This window comes from Metopolophium dirhodum, chromosome 8, assembly GCF_019925205.1.
Source record: "Metopolophium dirhodum isolate CAU chromosome 8, ASM1992520v1, whole genome shotgun sequence".
Taxonomy (NCBI): domain Eukaryota; kingdom Metazoa; phylum Arthropoda; class Insecta; order Hemiptera; family Aphididae; genus Metopolophium; species Metopolophium dirhodum.
In genome coordinates, this window is record NC_083567.1 from 2846079 (window position 1) to 2872537 (window position 26459).

At 32.4% G+C, this 26459-nt stretch overlaps 1 protein-coding gene across 6 annotated transcripts in view; it reads left to right on the top strand.

Moving 5' to 3' along the window:
* The first annotated feature begins 807 nt into the window (after window positions 1-807).
* Window positions 808-26459, top strand: part of LOC132951446 (la-related protein 4) — a 34779-nt gene continuing 9127 nt past the window's right edge. For 2 of the 6 annotated variants that reach the window (XM_061023257.1, XM_061023258.1), the window contains exons 1-5: window positions 808-1959; window positions 14040-14184; window positions 20724-20826; window positions 26043-26219; window positions 26318-26454. In XM_061023257.1, the coding sequence (XP_060879240.1) occupies window positions 1702-1959; window positions 14040-14184; window positions 20724-20826; window positions 26043-26219; window positions 26318-26454 (820 nt within the window). In that variant the 5' untranslated portion in view covers window positions 808-1701. Of the gene's footprint in view, window positions 1960-11958; window positions 12085-14039; window positions 14185-17385; window positions 18276-18740; window positions 18935-20723; window positions 20827-26042; window positions 26220-26317; window positions 26455-26459 lie in introns of those variants that run through there. The other 4 variants (XM_061023260.1, XM_061023259.1, XM_061023261.1 and 1 more) reach the window with 4 other exon arrangements.

Consider the following 26459-nt stretch of genomic DNA (forward strand, 5'->3'; position numbering starts at 1 on the left):
ACTCTGATAATATCGATTTTTTTGTTTTAAATTTCACTAATTTGATATAAAAATTGAAAGGCCAGACAGTAAAAATGTATATTAAATTTTAAACTATTAAATAGTTAAACTTAATACAGTGTGGCCCAACTATTATAATATAACAATAACAGGTACCTAGGGTAAAAGTGTAAAACCAACTATCTATATAATTTTCTAATGAGGCAAATGGTGACTGCCCCACCCGTTAATAGGGATCGAGTCACCAGACTTGAAAATAACTACAGTTAAATCTTAAGTTTAAAAAAAACCCATCTCCGTGTCATAACTTATAATTGATAATATGAAGTGTACAAAGCGCCGCGGGCACCGCAGGGCGCAGGCGAGTGCGTTATCTAATGTAAAATTAATTCCATAATATTATCTACATAAATTGAAAGCACGTGTTGCACGACTATTTAGTATATTTACATTTATTTACAATTCCAAATTGGACGACCTAAAAAAAAAAAACTCAAATCATAAATGCGCACAAATAATAATATACTATATAAATTTATAAAATACAACACTGTTTAATGGGGTAGAAATCACTCCCCAGGTTCGTAGCTACGCGCGAATCTGAAGGGCTGCAGGGTTTTCACCGAACCGAAAGCAACACTGCGGGTGCACGTCGGATCTTATAGTATATCTGGTCCGATCATTTTTACCTCCAACCACCAACATTTACAATATATTACGTACACTGTAAAGTGTCGTATACAGTGACGTCGGCGGGGCAGACTAGTCGCGAGATGGGGTTGGCAGGACGCCTCTAAAGTACACATCGTAAAATCCATACGGCTGTGCAAACAGACGGTCTGACTCCGCAGGCGCATATTTAATTTCCATTGACGGATCGGCGACGCCGCGGCATTATGTCGTTATCAACGACAACGCCGTCACACGTTTGGTCGTTTATAATATTGTTGTTGCAATTTATATTGTGTTTTCTGGTAATATTGTACGTGGAACAGTTTCGGCGGCGGCGACGCAATTTCCACAACAATTTAGCACGGAACAGGCAAAGGCAAAGGCGACAGCGAGCGGCGGGCGGCGACGCGACGACGGCGGCGGCGGCTGCGGCGGCGGACGTGGAAGGGATCGGTCACGGGGAGCGTGTCGGTTGACGACGGCGGCGAGTCAAAGCCGTACCGTTCTCGCGCTCAACAGGTCCGGCGTTATATCTCCGTGCGCCGTGTGGTTCGCAGCAGATTTAGCGGTGTGCCACATCGCGGCCGACAGACCGTCGACGCGCCCGGTAAATATTCAGCGCCATATCGTGTGTAACGACCCGAAATATAACAGTATTGTACTATACATTATCATCCGTTGCCGCGTAGGTATCGTGCCTATAATTATATAGTTTTCCAAACTTTCCGTTCTCCGCAACGACCAAATATCTGTGCAGTGCGCGTGTTTCGTCGCTCGTTCCGTGCACACCCACAAACCCGCACACACACAGTACGACATATTATTATATTATTATACGTCCATATTATAGCCGTCTCGCGGGGCTAAACGTGAGAGCGGCTCGGCGCGCGTGCGTGGGTGCGTGCGCGTTTGCATCCCGCGCCCCATAAAAAAAACGGTTCGCTCGTCGGATCTCCGGCCCGTGCGTGGACGACGGGCGCCGTGGTACTCGTCCGCGGACGGTTCTGCGGTTCCACTCTGCCGGTGGTCATGACGTTCCGGACCAAGGGCCTCAACAAGCAGCAGCAGCAACAACAGCTACAGCGGGGACAACAGGATTCGCACTATCCCAACAACAATCACCGACAGCACCGGAACCGTTACGACGACGAGGACGGCGGCTGCGATGACGAAAAGACCGGCGCGCCGGCCGACCGTCATCAGCCACCGTCGTCCGCAGCTTTGGGCGGCGGCGGCGGCGGAACCAATGCGGCTTACGGTCCCCGGCGTCTTGTCGTACAACACAAGGTAAGCGGACGAAACGCATGAGCGATATAAGCGTATACGGCATACCTACATAATATTATATTATACACATTCATTATAATATACCTTCGTTTTATTGTTCCTGTTATGAGCGGTATAGACAGCCGAGTACCATATACCTAGTACAATATATTATACCTATACATCATTATTACTATCGTTATATATACATGTATACCCAGCGATGTCGCGTGCGTGCCGCGGACGACATCGGAACTCCGCGCGGTGAACCCGGAACGCGACTTTATAGCGAGAGTGACATCAGAGAGAGAGAGAGAGAGAGAGGGAGAGAGTGTGAGCGAGCTACGTCCAAAGTGAGAGGAAACTCCGCCGCTCACGTGTACACGCGCGCGCGGAGACAGAAACCTGTATATTGGCGCACGCCTTTCTCCGTGCTCGCGAACGGCCGTCGAGAGAGCGGACTCGATGAGACATGATGATTATGATGATGATGATGATGATGGTGGTGGTGGTGGTGGATGATCGTATAATAAACGCCATCAGTCCGCGATCCTAGCTCGCATCATAAGCAATAACAATACGATAATATATTCAAATATTGTATTATCGCGCGGTAGGCAATGGTTTGAAGAGGATGCTGCAAAAGTATGTAAAAAAATCATGTGCGTACTGCGTACCCGAAGATTTAAATGATGATACTATGTCTTATCGATTAGGAAAATTCGGATATGATTATATAGTAGGGGAAGGGGAACGCTAAAATATTTTTTACGAAAACAAGAGGTATAGATATACTCCCCCCCACCCCCAAACTCGAGCACTGCGTATATATCACGCAGACGACTTGACCACAATATATACATATAAGTCTCGGCGATCGTCGGACGCGCACGTGCCACGTGATATAGATTGTCGCGGATCAATCGACCACCGTATAGGTACGTTTATAAACGTACAATATTCAATATTACATAATTACTAAATAGACACTTAACCGGATACGAATTCGTTGTGTCTGTAGTATGGGTTACCGCGTTGACGGTAAACCATTGTCGTCGTATGGTATATTAATCGTTTCGTCGCTAACATATGGTATAGCCGCGCCGAAGTCTCGGCGGGAGAACGGACGCACCCCGTCCGGGCCACCCGATCGGGAGGAACCGCCGCCGCACAACCGCTCCCCATCGATTCCCACCCGCTTTTACGTATAGTATATAATATATAGTCCGTTGCCGAGCGCTCTCCCGGAAAATCAATTTTCTCGACGTTTAACTATATTTATACATAATATTATATACCTATATAATATAATATAATATTAACTATATATGTGTGTGTGTGTATTATAGCGTTATATATTTCGTTCATGTATGGAGTCATATATCTATATGACCTGATCTAGGTAGTGTGAACAAATTGTTTAAATTGAAAATAAATAATACGCATTAAATACGTGTAATAAATATAAATTATACGTTTTATGGGTAGGTACTGCACATTGGTCGTAGACTTCACGTTCCTGCAGAAACTATTATTTTAGACCGATATTATTATAATATTGAGCGCGAACAGATACAAAACACATTGTTTTGTCGGATGATTTCATAATACCTATAAAATCACACATTATAATATTTTCATTTTTCCGTGGAAACTTTGTTCGAAATTGTTCAACAAGTTTTGCATATAGGGGTGCGGTTAAACCGCGAGTTGTCGCGTTGCGGTGCCGTCCGCCCGCCCATATTATATTATTATATATTTATTGCAATATTGTATAAACACATAGGTTTTATATGGCTCTCAATACATATATTATTATACCCGCATTGTCACTGCTCGTTTCATCTATATATTTATAGGTATATACTCAAACCTTATATAGTCAATGCACCGTAGTCCGTATAGGTATACCTATATTATAATCGCCACTTATTAACCGCATAATTTTATTGTTTGTCGCGGAAAATTGCATTTCCATACGGAAGTTTTATCGTTGATTATGACGTGAACCTACGGCTTTACGTCTCGGACTGATTCATTTTACAGTCGACGTTGCGCCGAACAGAATTTATATACGGCAGGTAATAACGTTATAACTAGTTTTTTAAAAATATTATTGACGTTACCAGCTGTATTTTTCATTTTTTATCGTTGATACAAGTCTCGTATTATACTATGATATCACATATATAGACTGCAGTCGCATTACCGAATAACCTTTCAGTATCTAATACAATATTATTAATATATTCGTTAATCGTTATACTTGCAACGTGTACCTATATTATATTAGCTGCAAATCATAATTCTGTGACTGCACAAAGATGACATCAATATATTTTAGATTAATCTGTACGAGTTTAAAACGTAAATGCGAAGCAAACATATGTTTACGTGCGGCTACGCCTTAGAATGCGCAGTAGAATCTTGAGATATTAATGTTCATGATGTCGCACGCACAAAGAAAAGTAAAATAAATCACTTATAAATAATGGTAGTCACGGATGAAAAGCAATGAAATTGACCGCGATATACCAAAATGTGTATTCATATAATATTATATCAATCATTGCATGCTTCCGACCGCGTCTTAGAGATCGGTATAATATTACTATAAGCTATCCAAACCATTTTTAAATATTTTATTTAGAGTGTATATACCTATCGGGCATTAGTATTGTAATTATTTGTTGTTGGGTAGGTATATTATTATAATCATTTATTTATTTATAACCGGTGGCGGATAAGGTGGGGTGGCGAGATGAGGTAGTCATCCATTCACCCTGTTCCCCTTGGGGCTTGGACCGAAGAAAAATATATTTTATGTTGTAATCTTTAAACAAAAAACATTTTTTTTTTATCCAAGACACTAAATATTCATAATATTCAATTTTAAGGGGATTTGATACAATTTTAAAGGAGTTAAATACAGGTAATTTTCTGCGTTTGCGTGTGTATATCGTGTGAATGTGTGCGTAGTAAATGATAATACTTTTAAAGTTAATAATATTATATTATAATGTGTGTGTGGTGTGACTGAGTATTATTAATATTTTAAAACTCTTAATAATATACAACATTCTAAAATGTTGAAGTTTAAGACTTCAAATTCAAATAAAGGGAAAAGTCGTTTACACTTTGTGACGAATTCAAGTATGTTTTATGAAGTTTTGAAAGTATTACCAATAAAGTGAGTACCTACAAATGTACAATTAGCATAAGACAGGTTTATTTTGGTATGAAAATAAAATACGGTCGGGGTCGAATCCTCTTGAGAGTTAGTATACTAGATATATAGTAGATATAGACGATATAGTAGGTATTGAGTATAAATATTATAAAAAAAATATTAAAAGATATAATGCATTATTGATAAAATTATCAATATTGAATATGGAATTATTATTTATTTATTTTTATGGTGGCTAGTCCATTATTGCATTAAAAATATTTGTAGCTTCATAATTTCATCCTTCCATCTCCCTTGGATCACTTCTGGATCAGCTACTGCAATCAAACCATTTAATTGATTAAAAAGAATATATACAAATACAATGGTGATTGGTGTTCAAAAAATTTGGAAACGTTTTAATTATTGTTTGCATATTTTGATAACTACATGATATTATAGCAATAACATGCACATTTATTAGGTAAAATATTTACTCATCACATTAATTATATCATAATATTATTATCGTTTATCAGTCCTATAATAATTTGTATAATAGCTGTTTCCAAACTTTTTGAACACTCTGTATGATATATACTAATATAATAATTTATCTTTGTAAAAATATAAGAGTAAGTCTGAGTAACTATTAAATATAGGTTTTAGGTACCTATATGTAAGATTATTAACGATGGTTTTATTAATTATGAGTTATGACTAAAGATTGATAACTTAATTTTCAAAATTTTACTTATAAGTTATTATACACTCCTGAAAAGCGTAGCTTATGAGTGATTTTTTTCTTAATAATATATGTAGATAACTATTAAAGTAAACATTACTCTTATCACTTATGCTTTTTGTGCACTTTTGCGTTCTATAGATTGTGTGATATCTTTCGAATAATAATATTATATGGACAAAGTTAAAACACTAATTATACCTATAGCCTATATAGGTACGTGAATTAAATACTGCATCGGCGCGTCGTTGAAGTCACCGTGTTTTTTTATTACTGGTTATTTTCTATAGCCCATGTGCGATTTGAATAAATTATGTATAGTTTCCGATAAATATATGTATATATTATCTGTCTTAATATAGTTAATACCTATAGCCAGTATAGGTGATATAAGGAATAATAAAACAATTTTTTTTTAATTGAAATAATTGATGAATAATATAATATTATTGTATCTATATAGTAGACAGTGAAGTTTTAAGAGTATTAATAAATAATTTATTAATATGTCTATGGTTAAGTCATGATTTTATGGGTCGAAAACTGGGTCTGGTTCAATAGTACGTAAAAAGTCTTATCCTCTCCGCTTGATAATAACTGGTTTTTTTAATAATTAATTATAATTGAATAATGAAATAGAAATGATTATACACAATACACATTTAAATTGTTTTTACATGAATTATAATAACCGCGTATTGTCTAATACGGGTGATACCACAATACCTACCTTTATTATATATTTATATATATATAAATAATATAATAGGTATGTAAATGTAATATGTGTATACTGTGTACCTATATATAACTCACACTTATTTAATTTACATTATTATGTAACATATTTGAGAATTGCTTACAATTTTTAATACGTTTTCGTTTCGATACACTATTTGCATTTATTGAACACCGAAGACAAAGCTTAGTTCGATACTTCGATGTAACGATGTATTATTACTTATTATGTATATGTGCCTTATTGTATTACAGAATACGCTTTTGAAACTAATCGATAAACGTCTCACGTTATCGGTTTTCTTGGTTTATCGTCTTAGACTTTGGTAATAATACTAATAAGTAATAAACAATAAAATTATGTCAATTTACTAAGTATAGTTATTGTTGCATAAATATTATTATATACCTATGTATGAGTATTTATGTATACGAAAATATGTTATAATTGATATTATAATAATATGGTAGGTACACACTTTTGATAAAGTGTTTTCTTTTTGTAGAAACAATATGTTAGACTTAGCTATAACATTTTCAAAATTGCAGATAACAGTAGTATTTATTTTACACGAGTAGTATATATTTTATATTTTTGCGACAGAAAATTGTATTATGATTGTATTATACATATAAATTAATAACTTCAAAATAGGTAATCTTTTAGATATGTTTCTTTTATTTATTATTGTTATGATTATTTTATCTTAAAATGATAACGTTTTGTTGATTTTTGTGATATAATGCTTGCAAATGTGTTTCAATTCTTAAATGAATATAACAAAACCTAACCTATATCATATAGGTACCTATACCTATTGTGATTTAAATGTACCTATTGATTAAGTTAAGTTACACAATATTATGGGTTATGACTTATAATGATGCAAGAAAACATATCAGATAGAAATTATAATATGGTATTGTGGTCATCTTGACTCAAGATTCTTGAGGAGTTGGCACACTAGTACACTACGGCACTTCTTGGTTTCACCTCTCTCGCGTCGTGCATAGTCGCAAATATCGTTTGAGATTTTTTTTTTGAGGGGGTGGCTGTCGGCTGAAGGCCTGAAGCCCTACTATAATAATATTGAATAAGCTTAAGAAAAAAATTAGGAAATGTTTGGGTGGGCTGATGACATTTTCTGGGGCTTAGCCTCTAAAGTACTCCGTATTTGCGCCGATCCCCACACGCAACATAACAAATTTGCGAATAAAGCAGAACCAACCTTGTATTGTTAGCTTTAATATTAGAGTGAATTGAGCTATTATAAAACTTAAAGTCAGGAATATTATCTATGTTAGTAAGTTAGCTTTTATACGGTGTTTCAGTGTTTACAGAAGTTGTAGTACATAAAATATTACAATTTAAAAATTTTCATATATATTTGGCGGAAATAATATTGAAATATCGTGAAAAAGCAAACACATATAATGTTCTTAACTTTAAGTTTGATAATAGGTCAATATTCACTTTAATACTAAAAGTAACAATACAAGATTGATTCTGTAGAACCTTGAACGCAAATTTTCCATGTCGCGCATTGGTCGGAGAGAGAAAACAATCGGTGCGCTGACATTCTCTTATAGTTTAATATAATATAATTATTATAATTTTAGTTTTTAGTGATCCCTATATAGACATCATGATACGCACGGTATCAACTACCGGCGACGATAGATCATATTTTAAGTAACTTTTGGGAAAATCCACGTTTTTTGCCAACCTGTTCGTCGTCGGATAACCATGTTTTTTTCGTTTGGCGACTGTAGTTACTTAACACTGTATCATGACCAGAAAAATAAAACATACACTTGCGCGCTCTGTAAACAATATGTCAATATATGGATTACGATGTATACATACAAAATTTGTCGTTTTTCTTCGTGCAGTAGGTAGTCCAGACCACCGAGACTATCGAGTGAGTCACATACTCACACTTAACTAAATTACATAAAAATCAAATACATATTATGATTACCTAACTAAATATATTTCTGAAGTGTATAATGTGACGTGTGTGTGCGTGTGATTGTAAAAACGGACTTTAGACAGTGGCGCAGTCTGACGATAAGTTTAACAATAATAATTAATTCGAAGGGGGAAAAGTAATGTGTAGTGTATAGTGCGCGTAAAAGCGCACTTATTTTACGGGCAAAGAGGGAGTGAAGAGGATGTCCGCCGTCGCGGTCCTTGACCTTCGAAATCGTTTTAAACGAGTAAAATATAATAAACTTTGAATTCGTGAAAACATCGTCCGTCGTCAAAAAGAACGTACACAACAATATATACCTATGGTGCACACACTCCGTGTAAATCATTCAGCAAAATATCAACAGGTGCCTCGGGATATATTTCGATTTGATCGGCGGAGACCGGGGAGGGGGGGACCCCCCTAGTATATTATGTATACATAATACACATATATTATATATACATATATATAATGTATTAATGTGTATGATATACCCAGTAGTTGAGTACAGTAATGGTGTTGTGATAACGATTTGAGGATCTGTAATATAACTACCTATTTAATAGTATATAATATAGTATCTAGTTAGGTAGGGGTACGGTACCTGTATACGATGAGGGGAAGAGATCTGGACAATCCGACGATAGAGCACGACATATTTGTGTATGTGTGTCGTGTATACTCGTGTGAGTGTGTGACGTAGTGTATGTTTATCACTGTATTACTGCAAAGCAGTTATAATTTTTATAAACCTCTGACGCCCCATTTTAGTGAAAGTGCCTTGGCTTCGTCGCGCACGTAAATATAGACAGCTATTTTACTATTAATTTTTTGTGCGTCCCAATATTTTGTTCGAATAAGTATTCCATACTATACTTAGACACACGATAAACATATTGACATAAGTATTGTGATTATTATAGTAACACTATACGACTTAATTAAACTTTAGTGAGATCGGAGAGGGAGAGGGAGAGGGATCAGTGGAAAAAACCAAACCTGTGTACAATTAATAATAGGCGTTTTATAAGATATGTATAACTCCCCAGAGAAAAAAAATTGTCATGACTGTATATTTTATTTTTATTATATTTATATGACATAATTTTAATCGAAACTCAAGCCTCCCTAATTGAAGGCCTAACTACGCCTCGGTTATGTTTATGAAGTTTTGTTTTATTAGCTTTTAACAAATAGTCAATATAGCTAAACAATTATTATTATAGTTACATAAATTACCTATAACAGATAGAATAAAACCTTGTATCTTACTTATGAATATTTCAAAATGTTATGCTAAAATAACTAAATAATTTTAATACTCAATTATTTTTTTTTCCAATTCGTTAATTCATCTGTTATTATTATTATTCAGCAGTGATATGAATAGTGCGTTTACAATCATCGTGTAGATCTGGATTAACCAGTGATGGTGAGATCGGTGTTTTGTTCATATCTTGTGACTTGTGTGCCTGTCTAGTGTCTATTATATTCTATTATTATCTAATAATTTATTTATTTGATATCAAAATGATTACTGAGCCTCACCGAGTGGAAACTTGTGTGGTCTATATTATTATACTATATAATTTAATAAGTTGTTGTTGTAGGTACCTACCTAATATATAAAACTCGTATATTGCTTATTTATAAAATATTTTAATTAAATAATAACATTTTTTATGAGTAGAACTACAACATTATACCTATTTTTAAGCTTTTTATAAATTAATATACCTCATAAAATGTGTTATAAAAAAAATACCGTGGAGGAATTTGACCCATACACCTTCAGTGCATGTAGTATACCGTCTTTGTATACGACTTCATTACGTTAATATTATAATGAAGTAATATTCTGATTTGTACAACGATTCAACAGTGAACCGGTATTATAGGTATCTATGAGAATGACCTAGCTATTTTAATATTCTATGATGAACCGTATAGGTATGTGATATTTGTGTTCAAATTTATTTTTAATCGGCCCCAATTAATATCACACGTTCACACCGGCACTACTTATTTTACTATAATACTATATATATATACACGTGTATACATGGGTATTTAAATGTATTATGTATAAATATAATACTGAAGTTGTTGTAGTTTTGTATTAATTATCAGCTCTATCTTGGACCCTAGAAGGCTATCAATGGTTTTAAGTGTTTTTTCGTTGGTCGTGGTAGACGTTTTCCATAATATATTATATAATACACACGTCAAATATGTAGAATGTATATAGGTACTATAAAAAATAGATATAATTAATATGTAGACATGTAGTTTCGCCTTCCACCTTTCGTAGTCACAAGTCACTTAGTCACGTGTAAATAGTATAGTATTTACATAATAATATAATAAGTTTATCGTCACAAACCTAATAATATGAGATATCGAAATCTAATTATTATTTAATAAATGTTGTACAACATAAAGCTTCGCATAGTTATCATTTTGTTTTATAAGACACCTGATACCTACTAAATCTACAAAGACACAACCTATTCATTTTATTTAATATAGATGACTGTAGCTCATCTCAATTACTATTTAAATCGTACCTATAACTTATATTCCACCACAGTTATTCCTACCGTATTACTAGGTAATAGGTAATGAAAAATAAATTACTAAATGTAATAAAAATATAATATGTGTCATGTATAGTACTATAGTAAAATATCTTGAGTAACCTAAGCGAATATAGACCGTCTCCGCTCAGAATCGTTTTTTGAACCTATGTTTATGATTTATCATTGAATTAAAATTCAACACAACCATTACAGCGACCTACTCAATAAATGACGAGGTGTACACTCTTTAGTCCGCACCTACAACTATACAGCAGAGTGACTTATTCGGTTTTTAATTATACGATTCTATGTAAAATATATTTTTTTCTGATAATTTATCATAACAATTAACAAACATTTACTGCAATGTTTTCAATTTTAATTTAATTTGTCGGAGATTATTTGATTTTTTAGTTACACTTCTGTTTACTTTTTGTGTTATAGGTAAGTACTGAGTCAATAAAATAAAATATTGTCAATTTTTAATTGTTATGCCAACATATTGACAATATATATATGTGAGGGGTTGAGAATTCCTGAGGCAAATTATCTGATATTAATTTTCAAATAAAATCTTAATTTAATGTGCTCCGATTATAATAATAATTTCTAGTAAATATAAAAATAAACTTGTTTGTGTCAAATTTCAAAAGTCTATTGTTTAAACGATTTCAAGGTATTTTAACAACTGTTCAAACAGGTTTTTCTCTCTATTTATTGGTTTAACTGTAATATGCTCTTGGCGACGCACTAAACCTAGTCGGACGAATTAACATGTACATACAACAGACAGTTGTCACGATAGGTACGTATAGTAAATTTGCATTTGTTATTTATTGTCGTGTGGAAATAAACGGAATATTCCAAGTGGGTAATTAAATACTATTATAGTCTATAATATCAAAATTCAGCAAATATCGTTGACCGGCGCAGCTTCTTGTGAGTATACATACAATACATATATATATATAATATGTACTCAATACATTATACACAAGTTAATGTATACACAAATGACTCTATAGTCGATACTATCACACTATAGGTACACGAAAGCGTAGTCTAAAAAACTAATAATTATATTAAAATGTGTGGAATACTATATAGCGTCATGCCTACGTATAAAACCTTGAGATTATTTAACAATAAATAATATGAATTATGATGAATATTTTTCATTTCGTCATTAAGCTGTTCCGATTCACGAACTTTAGGTAGGTATATGCGTATGTTATTATACAAATCAAATGATAGCTGGTACGCACTGAAATAAAATCTAAACCGACATACTTTTGTATGCATACAAAAGACTATTGAGGAAATCCGTCATTATTCAATAAAACGTATATGCCCAGAAAACTGGTTTGTTGTGCGCATAATTGTTGAATTGTGCCAACATGGAGTAGTGGGACAATATTGTACAATGCACGTCATACAGCATTATAGCACTGAATTAAATTTCATATTTTCGAAGTATTAAATATTTCTATAGTTACAGTTTTTTGTTGTTTAATAAAATAAAAACAAATAATGTTCTCCATTTAACCACATTATGGTGAAGTGCGTAACTTTTATAGTTGGTATCCTACCTTTGTCATATTGCATAATGTACGCTTCGATAGAAATTAAAACAAATAATTGATTTATATTAATATAGGTTTGATTTTATTTATCTAACGTAAAACGTCGAACATGTGTTGTTGGAACTATACACTTTTAATAACTCCCTGAAAATATAGTGGTTTTGAAATATTTCAAAAGAACGGAATATCATGTTAAATTATCATAACTTATTTCATGCAGTACCTACATTATGCACCAACGTTGTAGCCTTTGTCACGCTAAATTCTACAATGCCATAATATTATAATAATATAAATGTTAGTTCATAGTTGTTTTTTTTTAATTATCAACTTACAGACATTTTCTGTCCAAAATCATTAATATAATAAGCCTAATATAATTTACTTACATCAATAATTTATTCTTAGAGTGGTTCATTATCTAAAGTAGGTTATGACTGTAATAATTAATAGTACGTCGAGTAATTGTAGTTAAATGAAATTGATTAATAATCTAAATAATTACTCGTTATACTATACGTTGCATTATACTCGTTGAATAACGCATTTGATCGTCTGTGTAGTTGTATGGAGTTATTTGAGGGAATTGACCCTCCCTAGTGATATAATACTTAGTACATAGCATACTTTTTAATGCGTGTATAGTGTATACTTTAGTTTTTTGTCATATACGGACGACTATTACAGGACGTCTATCAATAGATATGAACAATTTTACGTAATTAATAATTATAAACGTGTATTTGATTAGCTAATACATTTATAATAATAATAAGATGTGATTGTGAAAACTGTGATTTACGTTTCTGGAAATTCCAATAAGATTTATAATAATAAAAAAGATATTACAATCTAGATACAACTCTTGAACTCTCTCAAAGTAAATTATTAAAATATGTTTTAGCCCGTAGGTACTTTAGTAGGTACTTGGAATTAATATTATTATATTTTTATATATACCTACACGCGATTTATCTTATATTTTATATATATAATACAATTACGTTATACCTACTCATATTAAATAATTAGAATATTATAAATTATGTATAATGTATAAGTATATATTATATTTACATGATAAGTATTCATAATCAATGGTATAAATATGTAATATACATTAGATGTAGGTACATGAATATTTTAGAGATACAGCCGATACAGGTATACACACTCCGCATTCGTAAAGAATTAAGGAAAAACTTATAAATCATAATACGCTGTTATTATACTTATAATATTAGACTCTTGAATCTTGAGTATATAATATTAAAATAATTAATTCAATATATTAAACTGTTACTATTTTAGGTGATAACTTCTCCTAGTAATTCTAGTGGAACATTAAATCCTGAAGCACACGAATTCAAGTATAAGTCAATGACTGCAAATCTATCAAAGTCTGACGATGAACCAAATAAAAAAAAAAATGCGGAAAACGGAAATAAGAATAAAGGTAAATATAATTTTTAAAAAACAATGAATATGATTTTATCCTTATTTCAAATTTGTTGTTTTGTTCACGGATTTTTGTGTTATAACTTAAAATATGTACTTCTGTATTATGTTAATATAAGTATTGTACTTTTATTTGGGAAATAATTAATAATAAAATATAAATCATACAGAAAATAAAAATTATCTTGCAAATAAAAATATATTTGTTTCGTGTGGCATTTATCATTTTAAATATTTCATTTGTGGTTTGTGAAAATGTAAAAGTTTGATAATGATTCATTGCTGCACCGCTGCTATAATATACTTTCGAAGTGAACGTAATATCGAGCTAAAAAATAATATCGATATTATCGAACGCGTAAATTATTTGATTCAAAAAATTCCGGTCGAACACAATGTTTTAGAAAAATAATCTCGAGGAAAACTTTCACCCTAAAAAATGTGATAGCAAATTACCTACGTATGCGTGGGAGACTATATTGCGACGCTACGTTCTCGTAGGAAACAAAAACTATGATACGATAAGCTGCGACTATAACCGTGTTTTTTTTATAGTAATTGGGTAGCGAGTACAAGATTACGAACCTGAATACTACTCAAGTAATATTATAGCAGTTTAATTGTTTTACATTATAAAGAAATCCTATAACAACTAACAAGTAACGCTGGCTAAATGTTAATAGAGTGAACACATTTACACTCATTATAATATGGAAATTGGTTACAATTTGGTTGGATTTTTACTCGGGTGCATAACAAATAACAATACAACATTAGGTGTAGGTACATTAGGACCATAGGATAATAATATAATATATTACACTTATATAGGCAGGTATAGGTGTAAGTTACCATGGCCACCCGCATGATCATGAGGTACTTTTATTAATGTTGAAAAAAACGAATAATGTACACTCACACCGCAGTGAAAAATAGGTAGTGAGTGGTTTCTTGACAGCGACATCGACCGAAGAAAAATCGGGGGATATATTGTTAGTTTTTACCCATTTCATAAAATACATATCCGCTTAGGTACTTACAGGAGTAAAACCTATCACTATTATCGTAATTCATATTTCGTCAGGGTGCAAAGTAGGATCCAAAACTCGATCACAGAGTTTAGAGGAAGTAAAGACTTGTAGAAAACATTATAACATAATAATATTATCTTCCTAGGGTTTATATCTAACCGTGCTAACCCCTCTCCTTTACAAACGGAACGCGTTTACAATATTGTACATCATGATTTATGAGCGAGCGCATTGGGTATACATTTGCATACCCTGCGACTCTGAGAAAGCCCATTTATATGTTATATTCCCTTGAACGGTATTTTTCCTAAAGAACTCAATGCTAATAAATTTCAATTTTCGTTTCCAAAAAATGGCTATGGAAGTACATTTTATTGAAGAAGTTATATTATAGACGAGTTAAAATCGTTTGTCCTGGTAAAAAGGCGACTTGAACTTTGATCAATAAATATTTTTTATAAAAAGTTACTTCCTAATACTTATTAAATTGTAATGGCATTATACATTTTATTGTAGTATTACTAATTTTTTTGTTGAAGAGCCTATTTTTTGTATTTTGCACCCTGCGACCCTGCCAGTCTACGCACAGTGCACGCCTATGATTTACATATTATATTATGTTTATTTTTTATAAAATTCTTAGGTTATCCCACTTAATGAGTGTGTTAAACATAACTTAAAATTTAAATTAGTAATTACCTATCTAATGAAGTAATGAATACAATACAATAAAAGTAAAGTGGACAATTTTGAGGGGGAACAAACGCTTCAAGCAAAAGGGGCCTTTGTTGTCTCTCATCATAGGATGAGTGTTATAAATTTATCATTATATTATCATCACTCAAGTGTGGGATTTGTGTGCATTTTCTTAATTTGTTTGAGTGTAAAATGATTTGTTTAGCAGAGAATGCAGAGAAAAAAGTTTATACAATTATACTGCATCTTATTTAAGTATATTTTAGGAATAACAGCATATTTGAAAAATGTTGTATTGCTCATTCTTTTTTGTAACAGCTTCATTTCACACCAACTAGAGAGAACTTAAAAAGCCGCAACTGATACACGGCACCTACGCCGCGTCGTATTTTTTTATAGTTTTAAGTCTTATCAGATTGTGTCTAGTGTCTACTGTCTATATAGTAAGTAGTATCACGGCAAAATAGTATTAGTCAACAATTTGACTGGATGTTTTTAAAAAAAGAGTGCCTTAACTAGTATAAATGTATATATTTTCAATTTTTCTGTTCAGTTTTTATAATATTTATCAAAGAAACAGAGTGTAATATTTTTGACAAGGGTCGAGGGCATATTTCAATGTTTTTCCCAAGCATAAATGCGTATTCATTTTAATTTCATTTTTGTGTGCACACAAATCCGGGCTTTTGAGTCCTACACATGTGTTGGCTGTTGGGTCGTGGGTATAGATCGAGACGACCGTGTGAAATCAATACGGCGGCGGCCGTGCCTAATAATAAGTAATAACGCCTTTCCGCGTGCGGCCACTCATCGGCTGCCTACACTACACTGGTCGTGATATAAACAACAAGGTGTGATCGGTACTTTTTGACGGTCAGATCCTCCGGTAGGCACATAGACATATAGAACAACCATTTGTTCTATATATCTATGGGTAGGCACGTCACGTAGCTAAACATATAGTAATAATAGTTCTACGACGGTAAGATAACACGTGAAGTGTGCGCAGACTTGAAGCATATCTGGACCATTGCGATCGTACCACGTAGTTTTTTTTTATCACAATACTGACTGCTGTAATCTAAAACAACTGTTGTAGTGCAAAATATGTGCAATAATAGTAAGGTTCTTCCGGTCGGAGGCACCCCGTGGTTCACGGTGTGGCGCGACTGTGCGAGCCGTTCTGGCGGCGAAATGGCGATCGAGAGTGGTGATAACGTGATACCATCATAATCATATTGTTATTGTCTGATAAGGAGAGTCGTGATAGGTGATAGGGGAGGCCGCCGCCGCGTATACAACCTCTCCACACTGTCTACGTCTTGTACTTACTACACGGCTCTTCGCCGAACGGGAACAGACGCACAGATGTCGCCACCGTCGGAATTTTTGTCTTCCATGGCCGCCGTGGACTGTAAGGCATGTGTTCGTGTTGTCGTCCATTTTGCAAGGCTATAATAATTTTCTATCGCAAACGCGCACGAATGATATCCCACTGAAATACGTTGCACACTCGCCGTCCGGTTGTTGTTGTTGTTGTTGTTGTTTTTCTCGTCGCGGTCCCGTCCGGGTTTTTCACCGTTCGGCGGCGGTGTGTGCGTCCTTCGTCCGCCCGATTTTCCCACGCACGCGTTTCTCGGGACCGACGACTCCCGGCGGACAGCAGCAGAGTCGCGCGCGGACCACGACGGCTATAACACCACACCGCGTTTTCCGGGCGTACGGTGGATCTGTAAGTACCCCAGCAGGCTGCAGTCGTCGGGTCGCCGACTGGCAAACGGGCAAAGAGAGGTCGAGTGCCGACGAAACTGGACGAGTCTCCCGTCCGGCGCGGTTTAATAGCGACACACATAACAATATTATATATAGCTACGTTTGGACGTTTGGACTCCCGTGATAGTGGTCGTGTGCGTGTGTGTGAGCGAGCGCGCGCGCGTATGTGGTGAGTGCGTGTGCGTCCGTGTGTGTGTGTGTACGTTCGTGCCACCGCCGCCGTCGTCTACTGTCTAGTCATATAAGGCTACTCAGTGGAATTTGGCGTGCGTGCACATGGTTTAGCTTCTACGGCGGTGTGGACATACTACTCTGCGGGCAAACGACAAATTAAAAATCAAAAACCGCTGCAGCAGCCACTCTACGGTCGTAAAAACATGGTGTGCACCGCGATCCGCAGCTGAGAAATAATACACCTCGCCGTGCCGTGTGTCGAAAACTCTACGTATCTCGCGTAAAAATTCTCGTGTTTGAGAGTTTCTGTCGTCGTCAATCCCGTCCGCCGACGGTTTCGGTTTGTTTTTCTTCTTCTGCTGCTGCTGCTGCCTATTATAAATGTTCCAGCGCAAGGAGGCGGCCGAAACAGCAGGTAAGCGCCCGGTGACCGCATTCGCAGTGTCCCATACCGTAGTAGTATTCGTAGTAATAATACACCTAATAACATAATAAGCCCCTAAGGGGGGGAGTGGAAGGGGGGGTGTTTTTCGCGTCCTCAGGGGTCGTGTCCGTCTCGTGTCCGGCCTGCGCGCGCGCGTGACCGCGCGGCGCTACACGACGTCCGGGAGGATCGTCGCACGGGATTCCAAACGGTAATTTTTCTAAAATTCCCCACAATCGCGGTGCGATATCACACCCGTCACACGAGTGTGGTGTGAGTGTGCGTATTATGTATAATCAAATCGGTCGCCATTGGCATTCGATAGGTTCGGTGTGATAGGCGTACACTGTGTATCTACAGGCTGGCGTGCGTATAGGTTAACCCGTCGAGAAGTCGTACTCGGCTGGCTGTGATAACCTACAAATATATATGTGTGTGTGCACCACACCGAAGGTTTTTTTTTTTTTTTCCGATTGCGATTTTTGCTCTCGTCCGTCGGTTCCAGTCGGTCGCCCTTTACACCACACGGGTTTCTTGTATTTTACACTCAAATATTATTACGAACCTTAACTTTTATTTGTTCATATTATTATCATACAACTTGTGCTACCTCTATAATTATTATACCGCTCCGTAGTGTGTAATATCGTGTAAGTAATCTGTACCGTTTTCATGCAGGTAGATTGCTATTATTATTATTATTATTATTATTATTATTATTATTACTGCTGCCACCACACTTGCATATTGTTGCTGACGTTATTCTATGGAGACAATCTCCGATATTATTCTAATATTGTTTTAATTTTTCGTGCCGTTCAACTCTTGTTTGTCTGACGGTAGATCATAATATTTTGAAGATCAGTGGGTCGATCGTTCTCTTCCTCTCGGCCTTTGACCAGAAAATCGACTGTTATCCTCCTCAAATCTCTGATCGTGCTGTTTTGCTTGTCATTCAAATTGGTTTGTTTTTCACTCGGTCCACGCCCCTCAAACTCTTGGGTTTTTCGTGTTCCGTTTCACTCCTCGATGACCTGACTTCTGAAAGTTTCTTGTCTTAAAATTTCTTTTGACAAGCAGTTGTGGAACTTTTTGTGTTACGTGCTCTTTGAAGTATTGAAATCATCCGGTAACACGTTAGTAATTGGTTTTTTTATCGGGTATAACCAGGTGTTAAGGTGTAAATGTTATCCCTTGTTATATTCTGATGTTTTGCCTGTGACAATACTAGGTACTTACAGTAATAGCCAGTTATTTAAATATATAAAATTAAATTTTTTTATAGAATATATTTGTACAATTTATATGATAGATATCTAATAAAAAGGCACCCATCTGTTATAAAAAGATACATAATATCCACAGAGTTATACTTCTATAACTCATCAAAATATTACCCTTCAAATGGTATTGATATCCTTATGTGAAATTTCTGAAGGCACACATTTTCCTTAACCCTATAACCTAAAAGTACCTATACTAAAATGTTCTAATATTATTTGTCAAAATTGTGTGATCAAAGGTCTAACATTAGTACTTGATTGTGGTTGATATAAATATTGGTATGAAGGCATTATTATTTACACCTTAAGTCATATTTTTACCAAAATATTAGGATACTATTGCAAACTGTTAAATTTATGCCATCATTAAACCTTCTCTCTATACCAATAGGTCAACATTTTCAAAAAATGCATACTCTTCAAACATTTTGCCCCCCACATACCTACACCCCTCTAATATATTATATTAATTAATGTTACCTTTATGTACCCATTTATACAACAATATTAATTCTTCAAATTAGGCTTTAAATATCCAATAAGGGATCACCTACACATTTCCAAATTAAGGTATCTACTATATTTTATCTAGTTCATTGATGTATAATAATATAATATTATATTTTGTTATTAGTTGATAAGCAGTGTTCAGAAATTGTAGGATATTGTGTATACTCTGATATTTCTGCGTAATCATTGAATATAGTTTTACTAATAGGGATGCTTTTTTAATACATACTGCCACAATTTAAAATACAAATATTTTTATTAGTTTAGGGTTTTAAGTTAGATGAAGGTTAGGTAAGGTTAGAATAGATGAACAAGTAGTATTGTGATTTTAATATTGAATTAGATGGGTTACCTGGTTCTAAATTATTTAGGTATTTTAAGAATTGGGAAAAAATAATGATCTGATTACAAATTTTATTGTGAAAAGAATATTTAATTAATGTTTTCAATTAGTTTTTTATGTTGCCTATTCAAAAAAAGTTAGGAATTTCTGTAAAATGTTATTTCATTGTTGGCCCATTAATTTACTTTATTTTTACAATTACTTAATTAGTGTATTAAATTGTGATAATAACATTAAAAAATGTACCGTATTTGTTTTATATGTTGAATATTTTGATATTTGATTAATAATCCGTCTTCACAGGATATATATACATGAATGGGGACGTAGGGAAAATTTCAATTGGGACACATTATAGTCCCTCCGAACCACTGACTGTTTCTACTGCCACGAACACTTCTTACAGGTAAATATGAAATGTTTCAATTTTATAAATACTTGAAATTTATAGAATATTAATAGTAAATTTAAATGCACATTATTAGAACCTAATGATTTATAAACAATTTTCATTATGGTGTCGAAATGTTGCTAAAGTATTTGATAATCTTGTACAAATACTTGTGTAAATATATTTATTTAAAATTTATACATTGTGTAAGTGACAGTATTTTTTTATGTTAGCTTGAAAAAATTGTATTCATAATTAATAATTGTCAGGGCTATGATTTTAAAGATTTTGTGGAATGATGAATTATATTTTGAATAAATAATAAGTGGGATACAAATTATACTCAACACATTATATCTGACATTCTAAATTCAAAATTTGTTTTGGGTAAATTAGGTACTTCTGCATATAAAAGCATTAAATGTTTATTTTTATTGCATATTTTTTTTTTTTTTTTGGGGGGGGGGAGAAGAAAGTATTGCCTAATGTGATGCCTACCAACATACCTATTTGAATAAATGTTTATTTGGCATAAATTCTTCAAAAAGATAATTATTTTTTATAGGTACCTAAGCTTAATATTTATTTATTTTTTCATAGTACCTATATATTTATTTATTTTCAATTTTAATATTTTATTAAGTACCTTTAAGCATAATTTTTTAAGGCATATTTAATTATGTTTATTTTGTAAGTTTGCATAATTTTGATGTTTTGGAATATTTTGTGCAAAAGTTAATACATATTTCATGGTTTTTTAGTACTTTAAATTCACAGCCCCATTATCAACTTTGAATTTCGTTTCAATGCACATATTTAAAATCTAATGATATGAACAATTTTTATTTTTGTGTCAAATTGATGCTGTAGTATAATTATAATTCTTAAATTACTTATATAGTTATATAAGTAATACTATATATATTAACGTATTATGTAGAAATAAATAAATCCTCTTAAATGTGAGTAGTTAACTAATATTTCTCAATTAATTAAATACTTAATTGCTTTATTACTATAAGTGAAGTTATTAAATATTAGGTAAGTACCTATAATTTATTCCTTTACATAATTAATAAAACAATTTATTGAAAAATGTATTTAAATTATATTTATTTTGATCAAAACTAGTGTTTATTTTTCATATACTGAGCAAAATATTTCACTTATTTACAATGCTTTGTACTGGAATTTTTTGGAACACCTTTAAAAACTAATACTGGGCCAATACATATAGCCGATATTGGTACTATCAGTTTTCATTCAAATCTATACAATAAAGGTCACATATTAATTTGTGATAATGAATTTAATGATGCTACCTTTGGATATATTTAAGAAATCATTTTGTTACAGTAAACACAACATTATTGCAATTTAAATTCAACTTTGTGTATCCACCATCATGTGCTTGCAGAACAATAATGTTTTGTTTGTTTACCACCGTTATAATTTGATTGATAAATGATAATATCCCAAAAAATATTCATTATTATACTATCAATGGTTATAAAGGTGTAAATATTAATTAATACTATTATCAATTATCATGAATTACAAGATGAACACATGGAATTTACCGTTAATCGATATTATTATTTTTATTTTTTGTTTAAATATTTTTATCTTAAAAAGTTAAAAGTTATATGGAGATTTGTCTTGTTTGTTATTATTATTATTAATTATTTAGAAGTAATTTGATTATTTATTAATATATTTTTTTAAAAAGAATATTTAAATTTTGTAGTAGAAAATTAATAATTATCTTTGTAGGAATCTTAGATGTTTTGATACCTTACATGGTTTATATCGGATATTTAAAAAAACAGTTATCGGCCCAGCTTTACTGAAATCTTTAAAAATCAGAACAACTGAAACCCATAAAACAAATAATTTTTTTTTTAAAAACCGACCCAAAATCTATAATTTTTTATATTATCTGCATTTTTGTGGATAATTTTTAAAAATATTTTTATCGACAAAATTAATGCACATTATTAGAACCTAATGATTTATAAAAAAAATTCATTATGGTGTCGAAGTGTTGCTAAAGTATTTGGTAATCTTGTACAAAATACTTACATAAATATATTTATTTTACGTTTGTACCTTGTGTAAGTAACAATTTGTTTTTATTATTTATCAATACTGGATATTTTTGATATTTTTAATTTATTATCAGAACTTTGAATTCAATATTTATTTTGCATATTTTAGTCATTCTTGCATAATAATATTTTTATTGTATTGGAAAATTAATGATTTTTTTCCATATTAGGTATAACATTCTGGTTAACTTGAAAATAACAGACTCAAGATCCTTTATTTTTTGTCTGTATTTATGTTGTTAATTCTATATTTTTTAAAAATATTTCTATTCATAGAATTAATAGTAAATTAAATGCACATTATTAGAACCTAATAATTTATACAAATTTTTCATTATGGTGTCGAAATGTTGCTAAAGTATTCTATAATCTTAAACAAAATATTTATATACCTAATTATATTTATTTTACGTTTATACCTTGTGGAAGTGACAAATTGTTATTACTTATTATTAAGAGGACATCATACCCACTGTGTTGTCTCTGTCTTATACACTTATACAGCATAGACAAAATGCGTTTACACAGTCTGAGTAGTACTCTTTCTATTTTGGTTCTAGAGTAAAAATACCTACTATAAAATTGAATTGTGACAATATTTCTGAGAACACGTCGCGTTGCGGTTTTTTAAAAAAAATTTATTTTTTGCTATTTCTAAACGATATATTTAACGTTATATTGGTTATAATGGAAAAAACACAACGACTTGCCCTCAGAAATATTGTCACAGTTCAATTTTATAATAGTGATTTTTACTCTAGAACCAAAATTGAGCAAGTTCTACTCAGACTGCATAAACGCGTTTTGTCTTATGTCGTACGTGTGTAAGACGGAAACAACACATGTGGGTGTGACGTCCTCTTAATTATTGATACTGGATATTTTTGGTATTTATAGTTTATCATAAGAACTATGAATTCATTAATTTTGTGACTATGAATTTCAAATTAAAATATTTAATTCTAAATGAATTATTTGTTTTTCATATTTAAGACATTCCAAATTAATTTAATCAAAAAAATTTTGATATTAAAAAAAGTTCTAAAAAATAAATTACCTGACTTGGATAAATGTTTTTACCATTCAAATCGTTCTTATAATGAGATTCACAAATTGGCTATTTTGAATTTATTCAAAAAAATTAAAAATCAAATTTTAAATTTTCAGTATTAAAAAATTAAAATAATTTTTTTTTATTCCACGTGTAGCGCAAGTGGCTATAAATTATATATAAAAAAAAAATTTAAAAATATTGATTAGAACTGAAGTTTTTCAAAAGTTAGTTCTATCTGTTACACCCTGTATATTATGGTTGTAAATATTTGAGTGATGGCTCAAATTTGTATTCATTTGCTTAAACGCTCAGCACCTGAAACCCAAATAAATGTTTTGGATACAAACCCTTACATATTTAAAAATAACAAACTAATAATTTGTAGCTTATGTGTTTATGAAATGTATAAAGATGTCATCTTCAAAAATTATTTTAATTGTATGACAAATAAGGTAGATACTTACCTTTAATTATTAATTATATAAATTTATATCCCTTAATTCCTCATAAGAGTGGTAGTTATCGGTGATATACCAACTGATATAGGACAACATACTCGCCTTCGGTTGTCATTAGGGTTGATGGCTTTATCGGTATACCAGTTACTGCTCAAATACTACTTGAACGGTAGATGAAATATGACCATACTTCCTGCTTTGGTTGGGACAGTCCCGTTTTCTAACTGTGTCCAGCTATCCCCAAATAACACAAAAATATCTTGCTTTGAAAAAAAGGTTATTGTACCATTGCCTTCTGTCAAAAAAGATTTGGACTGTAAATCCCCATGGGTAAAATGTACGGAAGAATAATTAAAAACGTTATCGCGATCTCAGCCAGGGCCGGGCCCTATTTCAGTTTTTTTTAATGGTGAGCAAACAATTTAAGAGGCCAATTTTTTCCCACCATCAGGCCAATTGTTAAAAGAACGTTCCTCTTGTTTTCACTATGGAACTTTAATTATTATAAACATACTTAGCTTTCATACATACCACAAGGATTAAATATAAAATATTCAAATTTTAGGTAGGTACCTTATCATTCAACTTTTATTATTTTTAAATTTTTGAACGCATAAATAATTAATAGTTACTTATATTTGAATTTAAGATATCAAACAAAAGGGAAAATACACAGTTAAAGATTGGCAAACTGAAGGCCAAGGCGGCAAGACCATAGTATCAATGGCGCTAGGCCAATTGTAGATAGTAAAATTCTGGGTTTGGGAGTGCACACCCTGCCACCCCTCAAATGGCACCCCTGATATCTGCATCAATTACTCGTACATATAACATATTATAATATTTATATATACTAATTAGGTATAACAATATAATATACTCTAATAAGGTAAACAATCGCCGAGAATATAGTTGCTGAAAATTGCTAGGTGTAAGTATTTACACTTCAGTGTAAACAATCTTTCACACGAAAATGTTTGTATAATTGTAGAGTAAGTTTTATGTCTGCCAGGCTACCTGATCCAAAAACTATAGAAAATTGACCCACTAAACTGCCCAAGATTAGGTTTGTTTCAATTTTATAGTTTTTTATATACATTAAACATAGTTCAATAAAAAAAATGTGTGCAGTGATTAGCTGAATTTAGCAGTTGGTAAGTAGTATACCAGAATGTCACCATAGTATATTAAATATACCAGAGAGTAGAATCCAATTCTACTTGTGGTATGTTTTTTACCATTTAATTACAAGCACTTAAATCACTTCATTTAAATTAAAATGTGTAACGACAGTTATATGAATTAAAAAGGTCATGGAGGTTAGGTTAAATGTTAGATTAGGTTATGACAGATACAAAAATATCTCGGTAGACTCAAGCAGGTATACATTTATGCTCAATTTTTAGATAATTGGTTATGACTTATGATTATCATATGTATGTAAATATTATATATCTTTGGGCATATCAAAGATATTATACACAAGTCACAATTATAAATTATAATTATTAGGTATAGGTATATATATTATAATATAATCACTACCCATATATTAATATCTGTTAAATATATTGTTAAATTATATTAAAATTATTTGTTATACATTTTTAGTTCCATAAATGGAAGTTATGAAGTGCCGGCATCGGATAGTAGAAGTGGTACAGTAATTTTAACTGGAAAAAATAGCACAATGGTTAACGCAGAGACTTCTACTGAAAATATGCCTTCGCAATCAGTAGAACAACTCAAACAACTTTTATCAAATCAGTTAGAATATTATTTTTCAAGGTAAAATTATGATCTACAGTTTTTGTAAATCTATATATTATTATTTTTACTTTTTAAAACAATTAAGATTATCAATATTACTTAAAATTATTAAATAGAGAGAATTTGGCAAATGATGCATACTTATTGTCACAAATGGACAATGACCAATATGTTCCAATATGGACAGTTGCCAATTTTAATCAAGTAAAAAAATTGACTAAAGACATTAAGTTGATCACTGAAGTATTGAGAGGTAAA